General features: G+C 41.9%; 1 protein-coding gene across 1 annotated transcript in view; it reads left to right on the forward strand.

Moving 5' to 3' along the window:
* The first annotated feature begins 8641 nt into the window (after positions 1-8641).
* KDM3A (lysine demethylase 3A) overlaps positions 8642-19461 on the forward strand; it is a 29266-nt gene continuing 18446 nt past the window's right edge. The window contains exons 1-7 of the mRNA XM_010710603.4: positions 8642-9207; positions 11841-11996; positions 13842-13952; positions 15415-15517; positions 16418-16542; positions 17025-17097; positions 17182-17270. Of these exons, the coding sequence (XP_010708905.1) occupies positions 9037-9207; positions 11841-11996; positions 13842-13952; positions 15415-15517; positions 16418-16542; positions 17025-17097; positions 17182-17270 (828 nt within the window). The 5' untranslated portion in view covers positions 8642-9036. The remainder of the gene's footprint in view (positions 9208-11840; positions 11997-13841; positions 13953-15414; positions 15518-16417; positions 16543-17024; positions 17098-17181; positions 17271-19461) is intronic.

Raw genomic sequence — 19461 nt, forward strand, 5'->3', positions numbered from 1 at the left:
AGAATAACTGAATAATTGAGGCTGAAAGCAGCCTTTGGAGCTCATCTGGTTCAGCCTCTAGCTGAAAGCAGGGCCAGCTCAGAAGTTACACCACAGTAGGGAGAGCTTGTCTCCAGATACTATTTTATAGAGTAGCCAAGATGTGAGCATGAGCTGCAGCTCGCAGTAGAGTGAACATGAGAGAGCTTTAACCTTACAACTCTGCAGAACTGGGGTGGCAGGCAGAGACCAGAAGCTGTCTTAGCACTCAAGTTGTCTTCCAGCAGCATATCAGAGCACTCTACAGCAGTCTGTGTGACAAAACTCTTCCTCTTTTGAAAGGAAAACTGGTTCTGCAGAAGCCAAGTGCATTCCTACTATGAACTACAAGGAAGAGGATTTCAACCCTTGGGTTTGGGCCACAGTAAACAAACACATGGTGGGCAGCTGCAGGCATTACTTAGGAGTTCATCCCTGTAATAGACTTTGTTAATCTAGCTACAACAATCAAGTAATACTGAACATATCCCATATACCCATAGGGTGTATGTTAGATTAATAGGATTACCTGCTGCTGCTGATAATACTATGCTGGTTTTATTTAGTACTTCTCTAAAGAACAGAAGGTACTTTTTAAAGGTGGGTACATATTTCTTAATCCCAGAAAGGGAAATAAAAGCACAGAGTCCATAATAAAGCCAGTTACACATTGAAGTGATAGCAGTATCTGTACTTGTATACTCTAACACTGCGTGTTTAAGCCTACAACCTGCTCATAAGGTCCTAAAAATTACAGTGTGTCTTTATTGTCTTTTAGAGCCTATGGTCATAAATGACTATTTTATGTTCGTTGTGTACAAACAACACATGTTTAAAATATTCTGATAAAATAATTGACTAAGTATAATGCTTTCTCTTTCTCCTTTGAAAGATCTTCAATTCCTGTGACTCCCAGCTTTAGATATTATTCTAATATTAATAAGGTCATTAGTACTGCTGGAACCCTGAAAACATGCTGTATTACCTCCTATCTCCTCAGTGACTCATAACAACACTCACTCACAGTAGCTTTCAATAAAGAAGAAAAGTAATTCAGTGCCTACCTACTTTGGGCAACAACCTCTAAACCAGAGTAGCACAGACTTCATCCCATCCAATATTAGCATGTAGTTCAACATCTACTCTAATCGAAAGAGTGAAGTCAGTAATCAGAGGCCTCCAGAGAAGATGAGAAAGTCAAGATACCTCTAGGGGGTATTTTGTCCCACTTAGCCCAGACACCTATTTTTGCATGAATCTCTTTCTGGAGATGCTTCTCCCTGCAGAGTACGCCCAGACAACTAGATGCCTGCTAGCAGATAAAGTTTGTTAAATGCATTTGCTTTCTCTGTATTGGCAGCTTGTGACTTACATGCAACACTTGACTTGGACAGAGACTTGGACAGGCTGGAGAGCTGGGCAGTAAGAAACCGGATGAGGTTCAACAAAAGCAAGCGTAGGGTCTTACACCTAGGGAGGAATAATTGCATGCACCAATACAGGCTGGGGGATGAGCTGCTGGAGAGGAGCTCTGCAGAGAGGGACCTGGGCGTCCTGGTACAGGGAACCTGCTTTGGCAGGGGGGTTGGTCTCAATGATCTCTAGAGGTCCCTTCCAACCCCTACAATTCTGTGATTCTATGAACACAAGGTGAGACGCAGCCTACGTCTGCTGCATCAGAGCCATAACTGCTAACCGTATCTCTGGTGTGAGGCAGAGAAACCAACACCTGACATGCAGCCCTCTAAAATCCAAAGTCCTCCCACAGACTTGAATTTTAATTTTCCAATATTGCTTTTATAAAATCCCCTTCAGCTTTATCAAATATCTCCAATCTCTTAAAATATTTTCCTAATTGTTTCTGAGACAAATCCATCTCCAGCCATCACAAGATAGAAATAAATTTGGTTCTATGATGATTTATATGTAAGAAGTAAGAATTGGAGGCAGCACCAAAAGCCTATGCCACAACACAAACTCTTTTGTAAAGGAAATTGGGAAATGTAGCTCCCTTCCCTTCCCTCTTCCTTTTCCCCTTTTTCCTTTTTCCTCTTTCCGCTCCTTTTTCCTTTCCTCTTTCCTTCCCCTTTTCCCTCCCTTCCCTTCCTGCAGTTTGGTAGTCATGCTATAAAGGACATCGTTGCATGTTCAGAAGAAAGAAGAGATCAGTTTGACTTGTTATACTTTTGAGAAGAGGAAAGACACGAGACAGCTTACAATTGTCCTTTCAGGAGAAGACAGGACTGACATACGGTTTCCTAAAAAATGAGTGAATGAAATCTCTGGTTTCATTAGAAACAAGACTTTGCTTTAAACCTATTGTAACTTTAGGCACACATTTCTACTTCCAGAATCTTGTGTTAGGAGAATAGGCATTAGTCTTTGGCAATTGTGAAAAGTGATGGTTAGGGAAAAGATCATTCCTTTCACTGACATGTAATTGATATGGGGGGCTTTACAGTGAGGAGTAGGAAACTGCTGAGTATTTTATGGTGACAAATACAGCAAAGTATACCAGAATTACCAGCCCCACTATCAATGTCAGGCTTCAGACTGGAATCCAGCTGATATCCCTCAGAAGTGGCCAGTGCTCCTGTTGGCCCAGATGGCTACTGCTGAGAAAGTGGCCACAGCACATTACAGAAGAGGTGAGCATCACTTCCAAACCTGCAGCTGCACCTTGGCTTCTGAGCAATGCAGTGCCTGCTTCCATGTCCAGACTGAGTGAATGGTGAAGGTGAAAGAGAGATTAAAGCAACACAAGCTTCAGCTACTTCATTGCCTTGAACATATTTGACTCAAAATCTCTACTCTTGCTTATGTACTACCTCTTGCACTGTCCCTTTATCTGAAGCAGATGACTCAATTCCAATTTAATATTAATCATTTCTTGGAAAAAATGTTAGCAGCTGCTTCACATTTATGCTTTTTTTTTTTTTTGTTGTTCCCCTGGCATGAATGCAAAGACTTACAAAAGTTTAGAAGGAAGTTTGAGGATTAAAATAATGTTTAATTAGCAGCTCATCATCTTTCAGGTGCACAACACAAAGCAATTGATAAGAATCATGCTTAAGAATGATTATTGTTATCCCCATCTTAGAGAGAAATGAGGTGGATTAAATCATCTGTCTAATGACAGTGATAGATTCTAGATTTGTGCTGTACCAACCAGGTCATACTTGGAAATACGCAATTTTAAAAGATCCTGTATTTTCCTACTGGAGGGAGAGTTACCACATCAGTCCATAAAACAGCTAATACTTTCTTCTAACTACTCATTGCTTCTGTTTAAAGGACTGCTGGCAAGTGGCAGGATGAAAGAATTGGAGTCAAGGAAGCCAGCATGCTCTGTGGGAGCAGAAGGAATTAAAGTACATCAGGAAGGATTCAAACATAAACAACCTACTCATGGTGATGCCTCTTGAAAGCCTTCTTCACATCTGAGTCCAAAACTGAGCCTCTTTTTAGAGAATATGCATTCAAAACCAAGTAAAATTCTTGTCCAAATTATTAAGTAGCAGAATATGACCAACGTGACACGCTTTCAGCTTGTTTGAGGCTTCTGGGGAGTGAAGCTAATTAACAAAGCACAATTTTCCTCAGCTCATTAAATACCGTTGCTCATAGTTCAGTGCATAATTCAAGTCAGCTTTCTGCAGTTCTTTCTGTACGTGGTTAATGACATCACCAGCACATTCCTGTTGTGTTGGTGGTCTTGAAGACCTGATCCAACCACATGTATCAAGCTAATAGAGATTTATATTTTTTAATTAAAGACTGATCTCTAGAACCGTTTCTATAACTGACAAGGCAGTGACACCTGTAAGAAATTGGCTGTTTTTCTTTTTCCAAAGCAGGCCTCCTTTGGCAACAGCCAAGGCAGAATAAAGTTGATATGCCATTACTAATCATGCTAACACACCACTGTTTTTGCATGTCTACTTTTTAAAGGTTGCTATTGCATCACTCAAACTATGAGTACCTGCTTCACCTTTAGCACTCATCTGAAAAAAGTAACATCCTGTCCCAAATACTTAACATCCAACTCAATAATAACTAAACATTAAATTAATGGTCAACCAAAACTCAACAGCTGATCCTGATTTATCACCCTCAAAGCCCTCACACAATACCCAGCTTCTACAGTTGTGATAGCAAATCTAAATCCTATTAACTCGTTATTTGCAAAAGAAAAGCAAATGAATCTCCACTGCAGAGAATGTGTGGCAATGGCAAATACTAAACTCATCACTCTATGGGATTTTTTAATCAGCAAGTAAACTTATTTGTGGAGCACTAAAACATACTTTGTTATAAAACACGCTTCCTTAAACAGGGAAAGGATATTAAGTTATGTAAGGCATAAATTATTTAACTTATGGTAATGAGATAAGAAAGGGAAAAGAAAAAAAAAAAAAAAAAGGAGGAACAAGTTCTTCTAGTCTGCAAAGCTAAACCATGTGAGGTGTCCTGAGGTAATGACTGTACCTGAGGAATGAGATCACACAGGCTTTTATCTGTTCATGCTTCAATTAGAGCTAGACTGACCAGAAGTAGAAACAAATGTACCTTAGCATTTTGAGGAGTAATGAAACTACATCAGCTTGGCTGCTAATAAAAATCAAAGCTTCTAGAAATTCATTATGGCTCATTCATCAACACTCTATCTCAAGGCATACTGAGGAAATGAAACTGTTATCTCCCAAATCCATGTTTCTAGTTGGCCTAGCTGGCATGGTTGTATTCTGTATCTGCTTTCATATTTCATTGCATGTCATTACCCCTTCAACATTATCCATGGGAGAAGGTAAAGTACTTCTATTCTTCTGTGCTTGTATGCCCCTTATCCAAAGGGGATTTGATTGAGAACTTAGACCTTCAAATGTTGATCTTGTAGAGGTTTAAGAAGCAATAACTATAAAACCTTGCAGCAACCATTAACTGCATTAAAACTAGTAGGCTTATCTTCGATATGCAGGAGGAGAGCCTTGAAAAACCACCTGTCCTCATTCATCACAGAAAGCATAGAAGTGCCTGGGCAGCGACTATTAGCTGCTAGCTCTATTCTGCATAAAAACTTCTTGCAAAGTATCTGTTATTAATGACATCAAATACTTTTAGGTGGGAGGAACCTGATTTTCGAGGACAAGTATTTGAATAGCCAGCCAGAGTTCACATGTGAAGAAGTAAGCTTAAATTCCTGAATGTGCAATATATATACATATATATATATATATTTGCATTGATAGTCACAAAATTGAGGGATTTCTCATCACCTGAAGCCTCTTACTTTTTTCTAGTGAAACTGGGTACAAGAGAAACCTGCTGTTGATCTCTAAATGGTAGCCGAGGGGAAGAATTTATTCAAGTGTGCTCTGCAGTTACTGTTTAAAGAGCACCTGTTTACACAGATTGTTCCTTCCTCAAATAGGAGCTAAAGGCTTACTTATTAGCATCTCAACCTGGTAGGTAGAGCTGGCTGTTAAAAAAAAAATAAATATGTGGTACTCCGTGCAAGCAGCAGAACAGGTTTAAGTTTGCTGCTTTGTCGTTTAATCAGTTCAGTATTTTTACAGCAATATTTTGCTTTGCAGGTACTTCAAATAGCATTTTGTTCTTGAGAGGCACATAACCCAGTGAGATAACTGCATCTGTGCCATTATCATGGTGATAATTTGTATAAATGATTTCTGGATATTATGATATTTCTATTGGAATACTGCATGAGTGAGGGTATGTATACAAACTTAAGTTTTTTTGTAAATATTAAATTTTTGTGGAGAATATTGTGGTGATAAAATCAAATTTAAAAAAGCACAATATTTATTTTTCTGTATTGTATAGTTAAAATTCTGGCCACATAGATTGAGAAGTATATTCTAGAACTATGCAACAAGCTCACAGATATCAGCAGTCACAACTTAACATTCTACATCTTAGGATTCTTGCCATAGGGTTTCCCTGATCGTCCGAAATTGATACCTTCTAGAGAAGCTGGATAACTTTAAAAATGTTTGGCCCTGGTCTAACTTCTACAAAGGAAAAGGAAACCTAGGTAAGTGAAGTATGTAGCTAATGATTTACTTAAATTAAATATATATGTATATAAGAATTAACTGAGTTCAGCTTCTAGCTTGTTTTTCAAATACCACTACTATTGTTTGCATCCCAAATGTTTGCTTTCTATTTACTTATTTGTACTCTGTCAGTTTTACCATCTTCTCTTCTGGTCTTTGCAGATTTATCTTACTTCATACACATTTCAGAACGCTGCATTTTGATCATATGATTCTTCTTGTAGCATCCTGCTATTGGCTCATCTGTCACTTCAAAAATGAGCATGGTAACTTCAAAGGTCTTTCATGGACTAGCTTACCATAGCTACTACCTACCTATCCTTGGTCTTCTAGGCTGGTATCCTACCAAAGCTATTACATTTCTTTGTTTGAACAACCACCTTTGAGAAACATTCATGTTACTCTTTGGACGTGGGAGTAGGCCATTCACAAAACCCACACTGTTGCCTTTCAAATCCCTCCTTAAAGTTTTTCTTCATTATGATGCCTGCACAAAATTTTACAATTGGCCAACTGGTAAGCTACCAACAGTTAGATCTACTGCACCAACTAATATTATCATATCTTTACTGCCTACCACAGCTCTTCTTGTATGTATTAATCGGTCAACCTCTGAGGCAAAGCGTTTTCCATGCGTAAAAACTAAGGGTTTAAATAAGGAGAGTACAAAAACACACAGTATGAAATATACATTGCACAGCCACCGCTACAATAACAAAACAAGTAACTTGGTAGTTTGAACTATACCTTGCTTCATAGAGTATTGTATCACAAGTTGCATTTTGTAGGGCTGGTCCATATGCTGAGTATCTAAAGCTGCTTTTAAATCTGAAAAGAAACTTGCTTGTTCTTCAATTTGATGACTGTTAATGGACATTCCTCCAGGCTATATGTAGTTGTTTATCAATCAGACTCAATTTATATTATTCACTTTTGCTTCACCTGCTGGAAATGTTACTTAACGCTAGGTTCATCTCCTTGATGGTTGACCTAGGTGATCGTTGTGCTCTTTTCCAACCTTAACAATCCAACGATTCCTTGCTAGGAACCACTAAAGAGGTCTTAAGCTACTGATGTATTTGTGCTGCCTGCTTTCTTTTATGCCAGGGATGGGAACTCCCTCATGATGAGCAAGGAATTCTTATCCCTTTGGGCTTTGCAGATGAATGTGTTTGAACGTAGCAGTAGAGAAGAACGTAGTGAGGAGTGCCACAACAAACTGGTGGGAAAATCTATTAGAAAATAAAAAAATGATAGCACAAACCGTGCCAGCTTGAGAAAATGGTGGAAGGGTTGTGGCAGAGGCAGAGCTGCTGTTAGGTGTGGACTTGGGGCCTGAAGAGTCTATTATGATGGGTGGAACCAGGAAAAAGACATAAGCCCAATGTTCTCCATTTCCAGTAAACTGGGTCAGTCAATAATTCATTTTCCTTGGGTATTTCCATCATATTTGGTCATTTCCTCCTATATCATTAAGTCCTGCAGTGAAAGACAAGCAGTGTGTCTTTCTGGGTCACTGAGTGAGCTGCTCTGCTTGCTCTTTAGCATTTTCTCAGTTTAACTGCCTGGTTTTATGACCTTGACCACAGCCTTTCATAAAAGCACGCAGGTCTGCCATGACAGGAATGAGGGATCTGAGGTGGTGGAAGCCATCTGCCTCTAGATACAATTACATAAACCACCTCAAAACCTTTCCAAACCCTCAAGGAACCTCTAGACCGCGTTACTTCCCCAAACGTGCATCTCCTTGTCGTACAGGACCCAGCTCTTTCTCGCTCCCCCTGCTCCCAAGCCGACAAACAAGATGGTGGCCACGGCCGCCTCAGCCTCTCCTCAGCATGGCCGACCTCCGTGCGCATGCGCAGAGGCGGCTCCCGAGCAGGTGGCGGGCCCCGTGCCGAGTGCGCCTGCGCAGAAGGCAGCCGCAGCGCCCCCGCAGGTGCACCTTATCGCTGCGCGCACGCGCAAAAGCGCCCTACAGGTGCCCCCTCCCCCTGTGCTATATCTGAGTACGCCGCGGATCGCACGTATAAGTGGTCGCTTCACTCTTTCTGACTCCCGCGGATCCTTCCGCCGACGCCGCAGACGGTACTTAGGGCTTACGGTTCAGCCCGCCTGAGGCGGTGGTAGAAACGTCATGGCGCGTCACGGACTCAAAAATGTTTGTTTTCCCGTTTAGCCTCATCTTCGGGCTATTTGTGAGCGTGGGTGTCTCGAAGGACTCTTTCACTCGAAGCTCGGCGGAAGGATATTTCTTTATTTAACCGCCATAAGCTGAACTAACATTTCGAGGCGGGGCCAACGGCGCGGACACCGCCTCTTCGGACCAATCACAGCGGGAGGCTTGCCGTTAGCTCCGCCCCCCAGGAGCGGAAGAACCAATGGGAGCGAGAGAGGGAGCGGCGGGGGCTGGCTGAGGGGTGTGTGCGCCAGCGCGGGGCGGCGGAGCGGCGCCGGGCGCAGCGGCTGTTGCCGGGGGCGGAGGGGAAGCGGCGCGTTTTCGGGACCCGGGCGCCGTGTGGAGGCGGCGGGGGGCCGGGCTGAGTGCGGGGGGCGGCAGGTGAGAGGGGGAGGGTAAAGCTGGAAGAGAAGGAGGAGGGGAAGGAAGAGGTCGGCGTTGTTTGTGTGTGTGTGCGCTGGGGAGGAGGGGGGGGTGTTGGGGAGAGGCACCCGGAAGGCGCTTGGCCCGGCCGCCTCCTTCAGCTGCCGCCCCGCTCCGACTGCCGGGAACAAAGGGGCGGCGGGGCTGGGCCGGGCCGCCGGCACCGCTTCCCTCCTCCCGCCGAAACAACAATTCACGGCTCTGTGGGCGCGGCGCCGTTCCGAGGGGCGCCGAGGGCTCCGCGCGGAGGCAGGCGGGCGGGCGGCGAACCCCGCGCAGGGCCCGAGGGCCGCCCTTCTTCTGCCGGCCGCCCCGAGGGAAGCCTTCCGATGAGCTAAAATGGTGCTGAGGCTCGAGGGGAGCTGGTCGCTGCTGGTCGGGAAGCGCTTCCTCAGCCTGGCCGGGGAGGACGACGGGCCCTGGGACACGGAGCGCGTGGCGGAATGGCCGTGGCAGGCGGGCAGGATCCGGGCGGTCTCGCACACCGACATCTCCAAACCGGACCTGAAGGTAACGGGGCGCCGGGAGGGGCGGGGGGCAGAGGCGTCGGTGTGCGTGTAGCTCCGTACCTCGCACGTACATCTGTAGGCTGCGCGTTCTCGTGAGCCCTTCGTGATGAGCTGCCCCGGCTGACTGCTCGGCCACACGTGCGGCTCTGGCTGAAGGCCCCGCCGCGCTCCGCTGTTGCCGGAAGTTCCCCCGCTCGCGCTGCTCGCCTCCACGGCACGGTGACAACTTCTGCCCCGCTCCTGCTTTGCTTGGCCTTTACTTCTGTCCGTTTCCCAGCCGTGATTTAAGACCTCGTCAGCTGTAAACGATTCCATTTCCCTCCAGGCTGGAGTTACCCAAACGCTTTTTTTTTTTTTTTTTTTTAATTTGAAATTTGAATTTATGAAATCCACACGTGGCCTTGGAGGCTCCTCATGCTCTTCTTGCTTCGTATTAATGGTTGTTGATGGCGTTTTTGTGCGCGCGGTCAGTTATTGCAGGCTTCGTGTAACTCATTAACTCTATGTTCAGGGTGGAAACCAGGAGACTTTGACAACTTGAAGCTCTCAAGAGGCTCTTTGTCAACTGTAGCCAGGAAAGCTATCCAACCGTGTCTGAACCATTGCTGTAGGATACAAACTGTCTGCTGGGGACAAGACTCCCTTACATTAAGAGAATCTTGTGTTACTCTTGTTTCTGCAAGGGACTTAGGCAGGAAACACTTGCACTTTTCCAGGCAAGAGGGCAACCTTTCTGTTTCTAGCTCTTGAACGCCCAAACTTTGGGATGTATTATGGAAGCCCCGGCTTGTTGGTGGCTGAGCTTGTGTCACGTGTCTGCAATGGGGCTTTCCTCATGGATGGCTGCCCCAGATTGGGGTGAGGAGAAGAAATTGCTGCAGAAAGCTCTTGAGGATCTTCTCTGGGACTTGGAGGAGGGGCAGATGCTGCTGGGGTCGTTAATGGTTTACTGTGTTCCTTGGAGTTGGTGGAGGTTTTGCTAGCAGTGATTAACTTTGTGCGTTCTCCAATAAAAGTGTTAAAGAAGCTGTGAAGTAGCTGATGGAGCCACGAAGAACTTTTGGTACCAAAAATAAGTGCTGCTGCCTTTCTTCTATTGCAGCCCTGTGGTAGAGGACTGTATGGGAAGACCCAAAGTAGTGATGGATTGAATAAAAGTATCTAAAGGAGTAGAAGTAGATAATATTTCAAATCTTGCTTCCTATGTAGCATTAGGAAGCATTAGCTATAGGATGGTTAATGACTTCTGACAACAGTTTCTCAGCTGTATTTTCCTGTTTGTGCAGTATTCATTCTGCACGCCAAACAAGCCATTCTGGTTCTGGGAGTTGTGCTGTTTGCTTATCTCTTTCACTGTTTCCGTGCACTTGAAAATGAGTAAATTCATTTCTGTGCCCATTAATCTTACAACTCCTGAGTGTGATAATGCCATTCGGTGTGCATGCTTCTACTTGTTTAGCTTTCCTGTAAGGGAAGAGGCAAAAGGGGAAGTCTCCAGGAGTTATGCAGTTATGCTTTAAGAGTATCACAGAATGGCCTGGGTTGAAAAGGACCACAATGATCATCCAGATCCAACCCCCTGCTATGTGCAGGGTCGCCAACCAGCAGACCAGGCTGCCCAGAGCCACATCCAGCCTGGCCCTGAATGCCTCCAGGGATGGGGCATCCACAGCCTCCTTGGGCAACCTGTTCCGGTGCATCACCACCCTCTGGGTGAAAAACTTCCTCCTAATATCTGACCTAAAACTCCCCTGTCTCAGCTGAAAACCATTCCCCCTTGTCCTATCACTATCCACCCTCGTAAACAGCTGTTCCCCCTCCTGTTTATATGCTCCCTTCAAGTACACCACTTAAATGGTGTATTTAAGGTAGTGATGCTTGATAGAAACAGGGACACATACTTCTGAAGGTACAGTTGTCTAAATTCTTTAAGTCAGGTGGGGGTTTATCTCTGTGGTTTCTCCTCAATCTTTTGATCGTCTCCACATGTTCTTATGAAAGGACAGCGATGCCACTCTTGAAATTGACCATACTCTCCATGTTTTTGCCATGTCGTGACAGCTGCTTTCCTCTTGAGCAGTTTGTATCTATGCTTCAGAGATTTGTAGAGGTAAACACCAATTAAAAGCAAGCAGGAAATGATCTTCTTCACACTACCATTTGGTGTCCTTCAGTGGCGTGCTGCTACTTGTGCTCTCAAAACTTGTGCTGAAGTTATTCTTTGGGATTTGCTCGTAAAATATATCTGGAAAAACAGGTTGTCTTTGGGTATAGTTTGTGGAAAGGCTGTAGGATGCAGTCCTTGTTTGTTTGCTTTTCTTCCCCCTGACTTAAACACGAGTGGCAGAGCAACACAGTTACCTGAACTTGATCAGCAGAGGACTGTTTGAGATGGGAAGGTTGTAGAGTTAATAGGAATATTAATGCTTTATGTGACACTAATGATGACAAACCAGTTAACTACACTTATAAAATATTAAGTGAGTCTAGGATGCTTCAGTGTTTGACAAAAAGGCAACACTTGTGCTTTCATTCAAATGATTTTTTTAGAAGAAATTGTTTATCATTTCTACCTTGTGTGTGCTTGAATATTAAGGAGGTTAGTCACTTTTCTGCTTTACTCCCTTTCTGTAGATTTGTGTAGAATTTGATGATGAGTCATGGGAAAAAAGAAGATGGATAGAAGTCTACAGTCCCAAAATGAAGGTATTCCTTGTGGAGCAAAAGCTGGTATTGGCAGAAAGAAGATCTCATGGCGGTTCTATATCACCTGTCCAGTGGCCTGCAATGGCAAGTACACAGCTGGCCTTACTTTGGTTCTGCTCTTCCATCTTCTGAGGATAGTTGTGCCTGTTACAAGTGTGAATTTCTCAAGTACAGTGTGACTTGTGTTGTAAAGCCTTACGTGTAACATGCAGGGTGACTGAAGCTCTTAGTATAGAGCTACCCAGAGCTCATAAGCATTTTTAAGTTGGTTTGTTCTGTTCTAGGGGTACAGTGGTGAATTTTTGTGGTTTTACTTCCCTCCAAAACTTCTATTTTGTAGATTGTGAATCCTTTCTCTCTCTAGCTACACGTTCCATGAAATTGTGGTTAAAAATAGAGAGAAAAATGACAAAGAGCAGATTTGTAAGGAGAGCCTGTGTTTTTATCTTAAATCATTGCTTTACTTTGCTTCAAGTACTGTTAATTCTTGAGTGATTTCTGATCTGAGACAAAAGTAATTTGAATAACTCTTATATAATGGCTGACTGCCACAGATCACTTGTGAGATCAGGGTTTTTATATGCATAGAAACTAAAGCTGCACTGTCCGAGCCAGAAATCTAAGCCTCCTGCAGCTGCTGTGCATGGCTGGTTATGCAGATCAGCCAGTAGAGGTGAAAAGAATTTTTCTTGGTTAATGTATTCCACCAGTATAGTTTTACTTGACTGCTTTGGATATTGCTACTCTTAGAAGTAGCTGTGAACTAAACGAGGATGGAGATCTGCCCAGCTTCTATTATGCTGAAGTTGTAGTCCATATTTAATGCTCTTAACTTTGCCTGGCATGAGGGATGTAGCATAATTTGTGTTGCTGTTTTAGCTGAGGTTTGTCTTAAGCAGAGCTAATCTAAGCAGACATCAGTTGGAAGTAGAGCTAGAGTGGGAGAGGAGGTGGAGTAATGACTCCTTGGTATTCTTTTCTTTGCCTCACAGTATTAGTATTTCTACTAATAGATTTGCTGATAGGGCATTCTGAAGACCTGCTTATTTCTGTGCATCTAAACTGTTCTGACTGGGTACTCACCTTTGTTTTATGCATGAGGTTTCTTTCATTGATGTGTTTAAAGGGTCGATTCATGCCATGTGCATGTTAGAAGCTCACTGTAGGAGCCATGTAGAATAAAGTAAAGCACAACATTGAATCTTGCTTGGCAAAGAAGATTCTTATTCCTCCCTTTCTCATTAAATAAGGAAGGAATGAAAGCATCACAAGAGGTGCAAATCACAAAAAGGGAATTTATTTCAATAAATCTCGATGGCAACAGTTGAATCAAGTATGTGATAAAGTGTCTTACTGAGAGTGGAATAGCTCTGTAGAACTCTTGTACTGCCCAGTTGCTCCTGGAACAACTCCTTGCCAACAGCTGGAGCAACTTCTTTCTTTTTTTCCCCACTGAAATGGTGTGTAAATGTACCTTCTGCACAGGGAGGAGTTGCTCTTGCTGCTTCTGGTGTTGTACCCACTCAGAGCTGTTAACTGAAGGCTAGGCAGAGCTTAACCTTGCACACATTAGGAAAAGTTCAGAAGCTTTCCAAGGGAGGCTGTTGTTTCGTGGCTGCTTTCAAAGCTTGTGGTGTACCTGAGAACGTCATTGTACTGGAGCAGTATGATAACTGTGAGGCTATCTAAGTTGTCACATATGCCTACATTAAGACTTGAGTACACTGTCAGTGTTGTGTGAGCTTTGAGAACTGAAATGTGAGCCCTGCAGCAAGCTGGCATTGATTTGCTGGTTATTCCCCTGCTCTGCCATGCAGAGATGTGAGACCTAAACAGGGAAATGGATGCAAAACTAAATTTATTCGAATTAAAATGAATGAGAAATGAGACCTTACTCTGCTTCTAAGAAAATGTTTCTCACTTTTGTAGACTTACAAATCCTTAGTGGACAAAGCCGGTTTGGGACCAATGGTTTCCATACGCTATCTTGGTGAAGAGAAATGTGTTTTTCTTTCTAAAGACCTTCTGACACCCATTCAGGTAACTTTGTATGGCATTGTAAAAATAGAATATAAATCTCTTTGTCTTGGTATTTAAGAGATCTGAAGTTAATGTATCCTAAATGCAGACTTTAGATAGGTGAGAACTTGGAGAAGGTATCTGTTGCCATAACTCTTAGATATCAGTTGTGAATGTGATGTGCACGTCCAGGACACAGGCATTTAAGGCAGCTGTGAGGCAGTGTGCTAGGGCAGTCATTCAGCTCAGGTGACAGCACTTGCATCATGTTGATGACAGGGGGTTAGCATGGAATATTTCCTTTTGTCTTCTGAGTGTGGCTGCTGTAGCTGTGAAAGGAATTGCAGACATGTCTGGAATAAATCTTACTGCTTAATGGAAACACATGACTTCTAATCCTAAACAACTGTGGAGGCAGGCAGGATGTAAATGGGATGGTTGAATTATAATACCTTTATTGAGCACCCAGAGGAGAACTTGTTAGTGGAAATTAGGCAGAGACAGGTTGAAACAATTGCCCCACGTGACTGGCTGGTAAGGCATTTGGAGGAACAATATCTGCTGCTGATAAAGGATTTAAGCTGTTGTAGAAAAATGCTCTTAAGACCTATAAACAGCAGGAATGAATTGAGTGATAGGTGTCCCACACTGAGACTGCTGATAGTGCCATTGTTAATGTTCAACTACTTGGACCTGTTGGCAGTCAGCAAGTAGACTGTATTCTGAGGAACTAGCACAGGAATCACTTCAATGTAAGTTACAGATGTGTTATGTGGAAGCCTCATTTCAGTACTGCAGTGGAGAAAGCTGCTTTTCTGGCATCTTAAATAACAGTTCTTTGACTGCTGGCTCTCTGCTGCTTACAAACACCACAGCACTGCTTCAGACAAAACAATGTAATCCTTTTGTACTGGTGCTCTGAGCCATTGTTAATAACTTGCTTTCCACTTCTGCTTTAGGAGTCAATTCTAAATAGGAGAATCATGTTGTCAAAGAGTTTGGATTAAAAAATAAAAATAAAAAAAACCTAACATAAAAGAGAGAAATACATAATTATGAACAATTTAGGCATAGCTGCCTCTGCTTGCATTCTTATTAAATTTTCTAATGATGTCTTATTAAACACTGGGTCCTGGTGTTATCATAACACAAATTGAAACATGAAACTTGAAACTTTATGTTTGTTCAGGACTGTTTAGAAAATATGTATTTGCTGCTTCTAAGAACTTAATCCTAAACTTAAAAAAAGAAAAAAAAAAAAAAAAAAAAAGATTTAGTTAAACTTAGTGCTTATTAGCAAGGTAGTAAAACAAAGCAGGTGATGTGTGCTCCTGTAACTGAGCTGGGAACTGAAGGAACACGCAGTAATGAGAAACTTGTTGGGTCTAGATGAATGGGTGGTGCCTTGTATCTAAATACTCAACTTCTTGTTCATCAAAAGCATTATTCTCAATAATAACTTGCATATTTTGCTTCTAAATAGGATGTGGAGAGTTCCAGGCTTCCTCTGAAGGATGATCAAACTGTCAATGAAGAAATCCAAGCTTTAGTTAAGAAACACCTAGATGAAACACGCTTGGTGCAAGGTATGAGTGTGCAGGGACATCTGTCAGTAGATACTGAAGACAAGAGGGAAATCTTTGTGCTGATGGTATAAACCGTAGTAATCTGTTCTAGAGACGAAAGATTTTAAAAAGTTTAAAAAAAAAAAAAAAGTTGCACTTTATATTGGAGCAATGAATGTGAAACATGAAGCATGGAAATTTCACTATTGGGTATTTCCATTGTAGGAGTGAGTATAAAATTTGAACATGGATAGATGACCTCACTCTTGTGAAAGAGATATCAAATGTGCAGCAATTCCTTCTGAAATGAGTTACTGGGCATTGTTTGTTGTTTTCAAGTAGCTTGATTTTTTTTTTTTTTTTTTTTTTTTTCCTCCAAACTTCCAAAGCTTTACGTAGAGACTGCTCTTTTAGTCAAGTTTAAGTTGTTGGGTTTAGTTTTTTGGCCTCGTTCTTACTGATACATGCAAGTGTCTTTTTAGTCATCTACTGGAAGGCATTTCTTGCATGTGTGTTTATGGCAAGGAAAGCATTACAGTTTAGAGTCCTCATTTGCAATGCTTTAAAGAGGAGAAAATTCCTTATCCGATAAATGAATTTTAATTTCCTTATCTACTGACTTGTCTCACTATTTGAAATTTGGAGGTCTTGGCTCAGCTGCATATCTGAAGCTCCACAAAGCTTAATTATCCTATCCAAAGGCAGCAGATACTTGGAATGTAGTTTTATTGTGGCTTCTCCCCCCTCTCCCCCCAGCGATGTGGAAGTTGTCTCTAAGTTCTCAGTTTGTTTTCCTTAAATCTAGCATACAGTACTGTTGGTTAGTTCATGTTGGAACCTGGATAATGTGGTCTTCATGCACCTTCGTTCTGAGGCATGTTGGATGTTTTCATTTGTTGTTTTTTTTCTCTGATTTCTAAGGTGGAAAAAATATAATTGGTTCAAAGATAAGAATTTATAGCCTGGATCCATCTACCCAGTGGTTCACAGCAGTTGTTGTGAATGGTAATCCTGCTACAAGAACTCTAGAAGTCAACTGTCAGGAGGTAAGAACCAGCTGATGTGGGTTTACAGAGATGGATCAAGGGTGCAGTCTTTTGTTCATACAGCCATCAGTAGCATTTTAATTTCTGTCCTTAATACATTAAGCCAAAATGAAGTGGAAGTCACTATAGTGCAGGGGCTTTTATTACTCCAAAGTGTTTCTGTGCTACTTCATGCTGCTGGCACAACTTTCAAATAAGTGGCTATCTACACAAAAGGAGACTTGGAAGTTTTATATGAAGAGCAAGACAAATGTGATCCTTTTTCCTTTGCTGTGCAGACAGTGCTCTGAAGCACCAGTTTACGTGCATGCTTTCAAGCAGAAGCACTATCACTGTACGTTGTTGAATTTAGCATGACATTCACAGAATCCAAAAATCAAGTATTTAAGCTTCATCTGTACCACAACATCTGAAATGAACACTTTCAAACGATAACTTCTATCTCTAACAGACTCTGTATTTTTTTTTTGTTCCTTTTCAAGATTCCAGCTTTAAAAACTCTTGATCCAGAATTAATTCACGTGGAAATAATATATGACAATAATGGAAAATGTGGTAAGAACTGTTATTGTTTGTACTGCAGAGGCAAGTAGCATGCTTGTGCTAAAATAGACTAATGTTGATCACCTTCCATTCCAGATAAATCCAAAAGAATTGGGGGCGTGAAAAGGAAATCATCAGAAAATAGTGGCAGTGTTGATGCCAAACACACAAAGTCTTCTCCTGAGGTAATGTCTTACTGCATTATGTACAGCTGTGTTACATAACACAGTCACGTAACTTCTCAGAACAGTCTTAAACAAGGACTAAGTGGAAAAGTTAAATAATAAACAATAATCCCTTGGAGGATGTGTTGAGTTTATTGAAACTTGTCTAGGCACGGGGAAAATATCTTGCCTTGTGGTAATCAGAGAAGTTGTTACTAAGCCTTGAAGTTCAGGTTTTTCTTTTCTTAAACTGTGTTTTGCCCTTTCCTTGTGCTTAAGTGTTAGCCTGCCTAGTCATGTATTCTGTACTGTGTTTAAACACAGGGTGGTTCTCAAGTGCATAACTTCTGTTTTTCATGTTCATTCTTTTAAGTGCTTTATTCTTAAATCCAAAACCTATGCCTACACTTGCATGCTCTGAGGATTCAAGGTACAGAAGCAGCACTCTGGAACAATGTTGCTTTGGTATCAAGAGGGAGTGTGGCCACTCTTCTAATACTTGCATGTCTGCATTTATTTCTCTTGTGAGTGTTCTGGGAGTTCTTAAAAAAAACCCAACAAAACAAAATAAAAACCTATCAATGGTACAAAAGAAGATCTGGGTAACTTAAGTATAGAAATGTAAATGAAAAAAATAATGGTTTGGCCACAGAACTTCTAACTTAACCTGTAATTTTGTCTGAGTGTTTCAGACCAAAATTGTATTTTAGACATGGCTATGGAAGAGCTTATGGAACCTCTTGAGTGGTGATGGTAGGGGTGGCTTTTTTTTTTTTATTTGCTTGTAAATTTAAATTTAAATTCTTAGCTTCTGTACACTCAGCCCTGTGCTGAGACAACTATCGGGTTTGGTTGATGTCTGGATATCATTGATAGAAATCTGTAACAGCTTCACAAGGAAGCAGCAGGAGGTAACAAGTATGAGACAAGATTGCTCTATGAAAAGTGATCCATCCTGTATTTACTGGAGAGGAAAAGTATGCAGCAAAAGTAGCTCACGTGCTGCAATTGTACTCCTCTGCATAGCTCATGCTTGAGTACCTTTAGTGTTTTTCAGGCACTCAATTTGCCATTCTTTGCCTTTCTGCATATTCAGTCATTGAGCAGTTTGCTCAGAGCATACAAAGCCAGTCTTTATTTCATATTCCACATGTACTGCAGAAGAGTTACCATGATCTGAATTCATGGCTTGTTTTTTTGTAAAGCAATGCAGTTATTTATTTAGTTGTAGTTTTCTAGTCTGCCTTCCAAGAACTGTTCCTTTAAGACCTTTGTACTCTTTGGGAAATGTCTTGCAACTATTTTCTCAAAATGGTGACAAGTGAGCGTACTCTATCTAATAAGGAAGAAAAGCTGATTCTTGGTCTTCAGTGGAAGGGATGTGATTGTGGGGTTGGTGAGCTGAAGCTATAGTTTTTTTTATATTCAAAAAACCAAACAACTTAGTATGTGATCTCTAATGTAGAGTTAATAAATTCCAGAGGTTTTCTGTGAACTTGTTTATGTGTCTGACAGCTGTGTTATACCAAAGCAGAAAGGAATTACTTTAGAGTTGATGGTAATGAGTCTGTAGTGTAATTTACAGCAGTAAATTGAGTATGTGGGAGTGGAATATGGATGTCAGAACTGGGGAGGGAGCCCCATGGAAAACAACTGCTTTGAAAGACTTGCTAATTTTGGTATTCCTGACGTATTTCTAAAAGAATTGTGGACTTATAAAGCTGGTTACTTAATCTGCAGGGGAATTTTTCACTTAACGCTTTGTGGAATCCTGGTACAAAGATTTTTTTTTAAATTATTTTATTATTTTTTTACAGTGCAGGGAAGTTCACTTACAGATTTTTGGTAATACTGTCAGACTGACTTCACAGTTTTCATTTTGGTCATTAAGGTCCATTGAGACCTCATTGTAGCCTTCCAGTACTTGAAGGGAGCATATAAAGAGGAAGGGGAACGGCTGTTTACGAGGGTGGATAGCAACAGGACAAGGGGGAATGGTTTTAAACTGAGACAGGGGAGGTTTAGGTTAGATATTAGAAGGAAGTTTTTCACACAGAGGTTGGTGACACACTGGAACAGGTTGCCCAAGGAGGCTGTGGATGCCCCATCCCTGGAGGCATTCAAGGCCAGGCTGGATGTGGCTCTGGGCAGCCTGGTCTGCTGGTTGGTGACCCTGCACATAGAAGGGGGATTGAAACCAAATGATCATTGT

The sequence above is a fragment of the Meleagris gallopavo genome, chromosome 4 (genome assembly GCF_905368555.1).
Source record: "Meleagris gallopavo chromosome 4, MGAL_WU_HG_1.1, whole genome shotgun sequence".
Classification (NCBI taxonomy): Eukaryota; Metazoa; Chordata; class Aves; order Galliformes; family Phasianidae; genus Meleagris; species Meleagris gallopavo.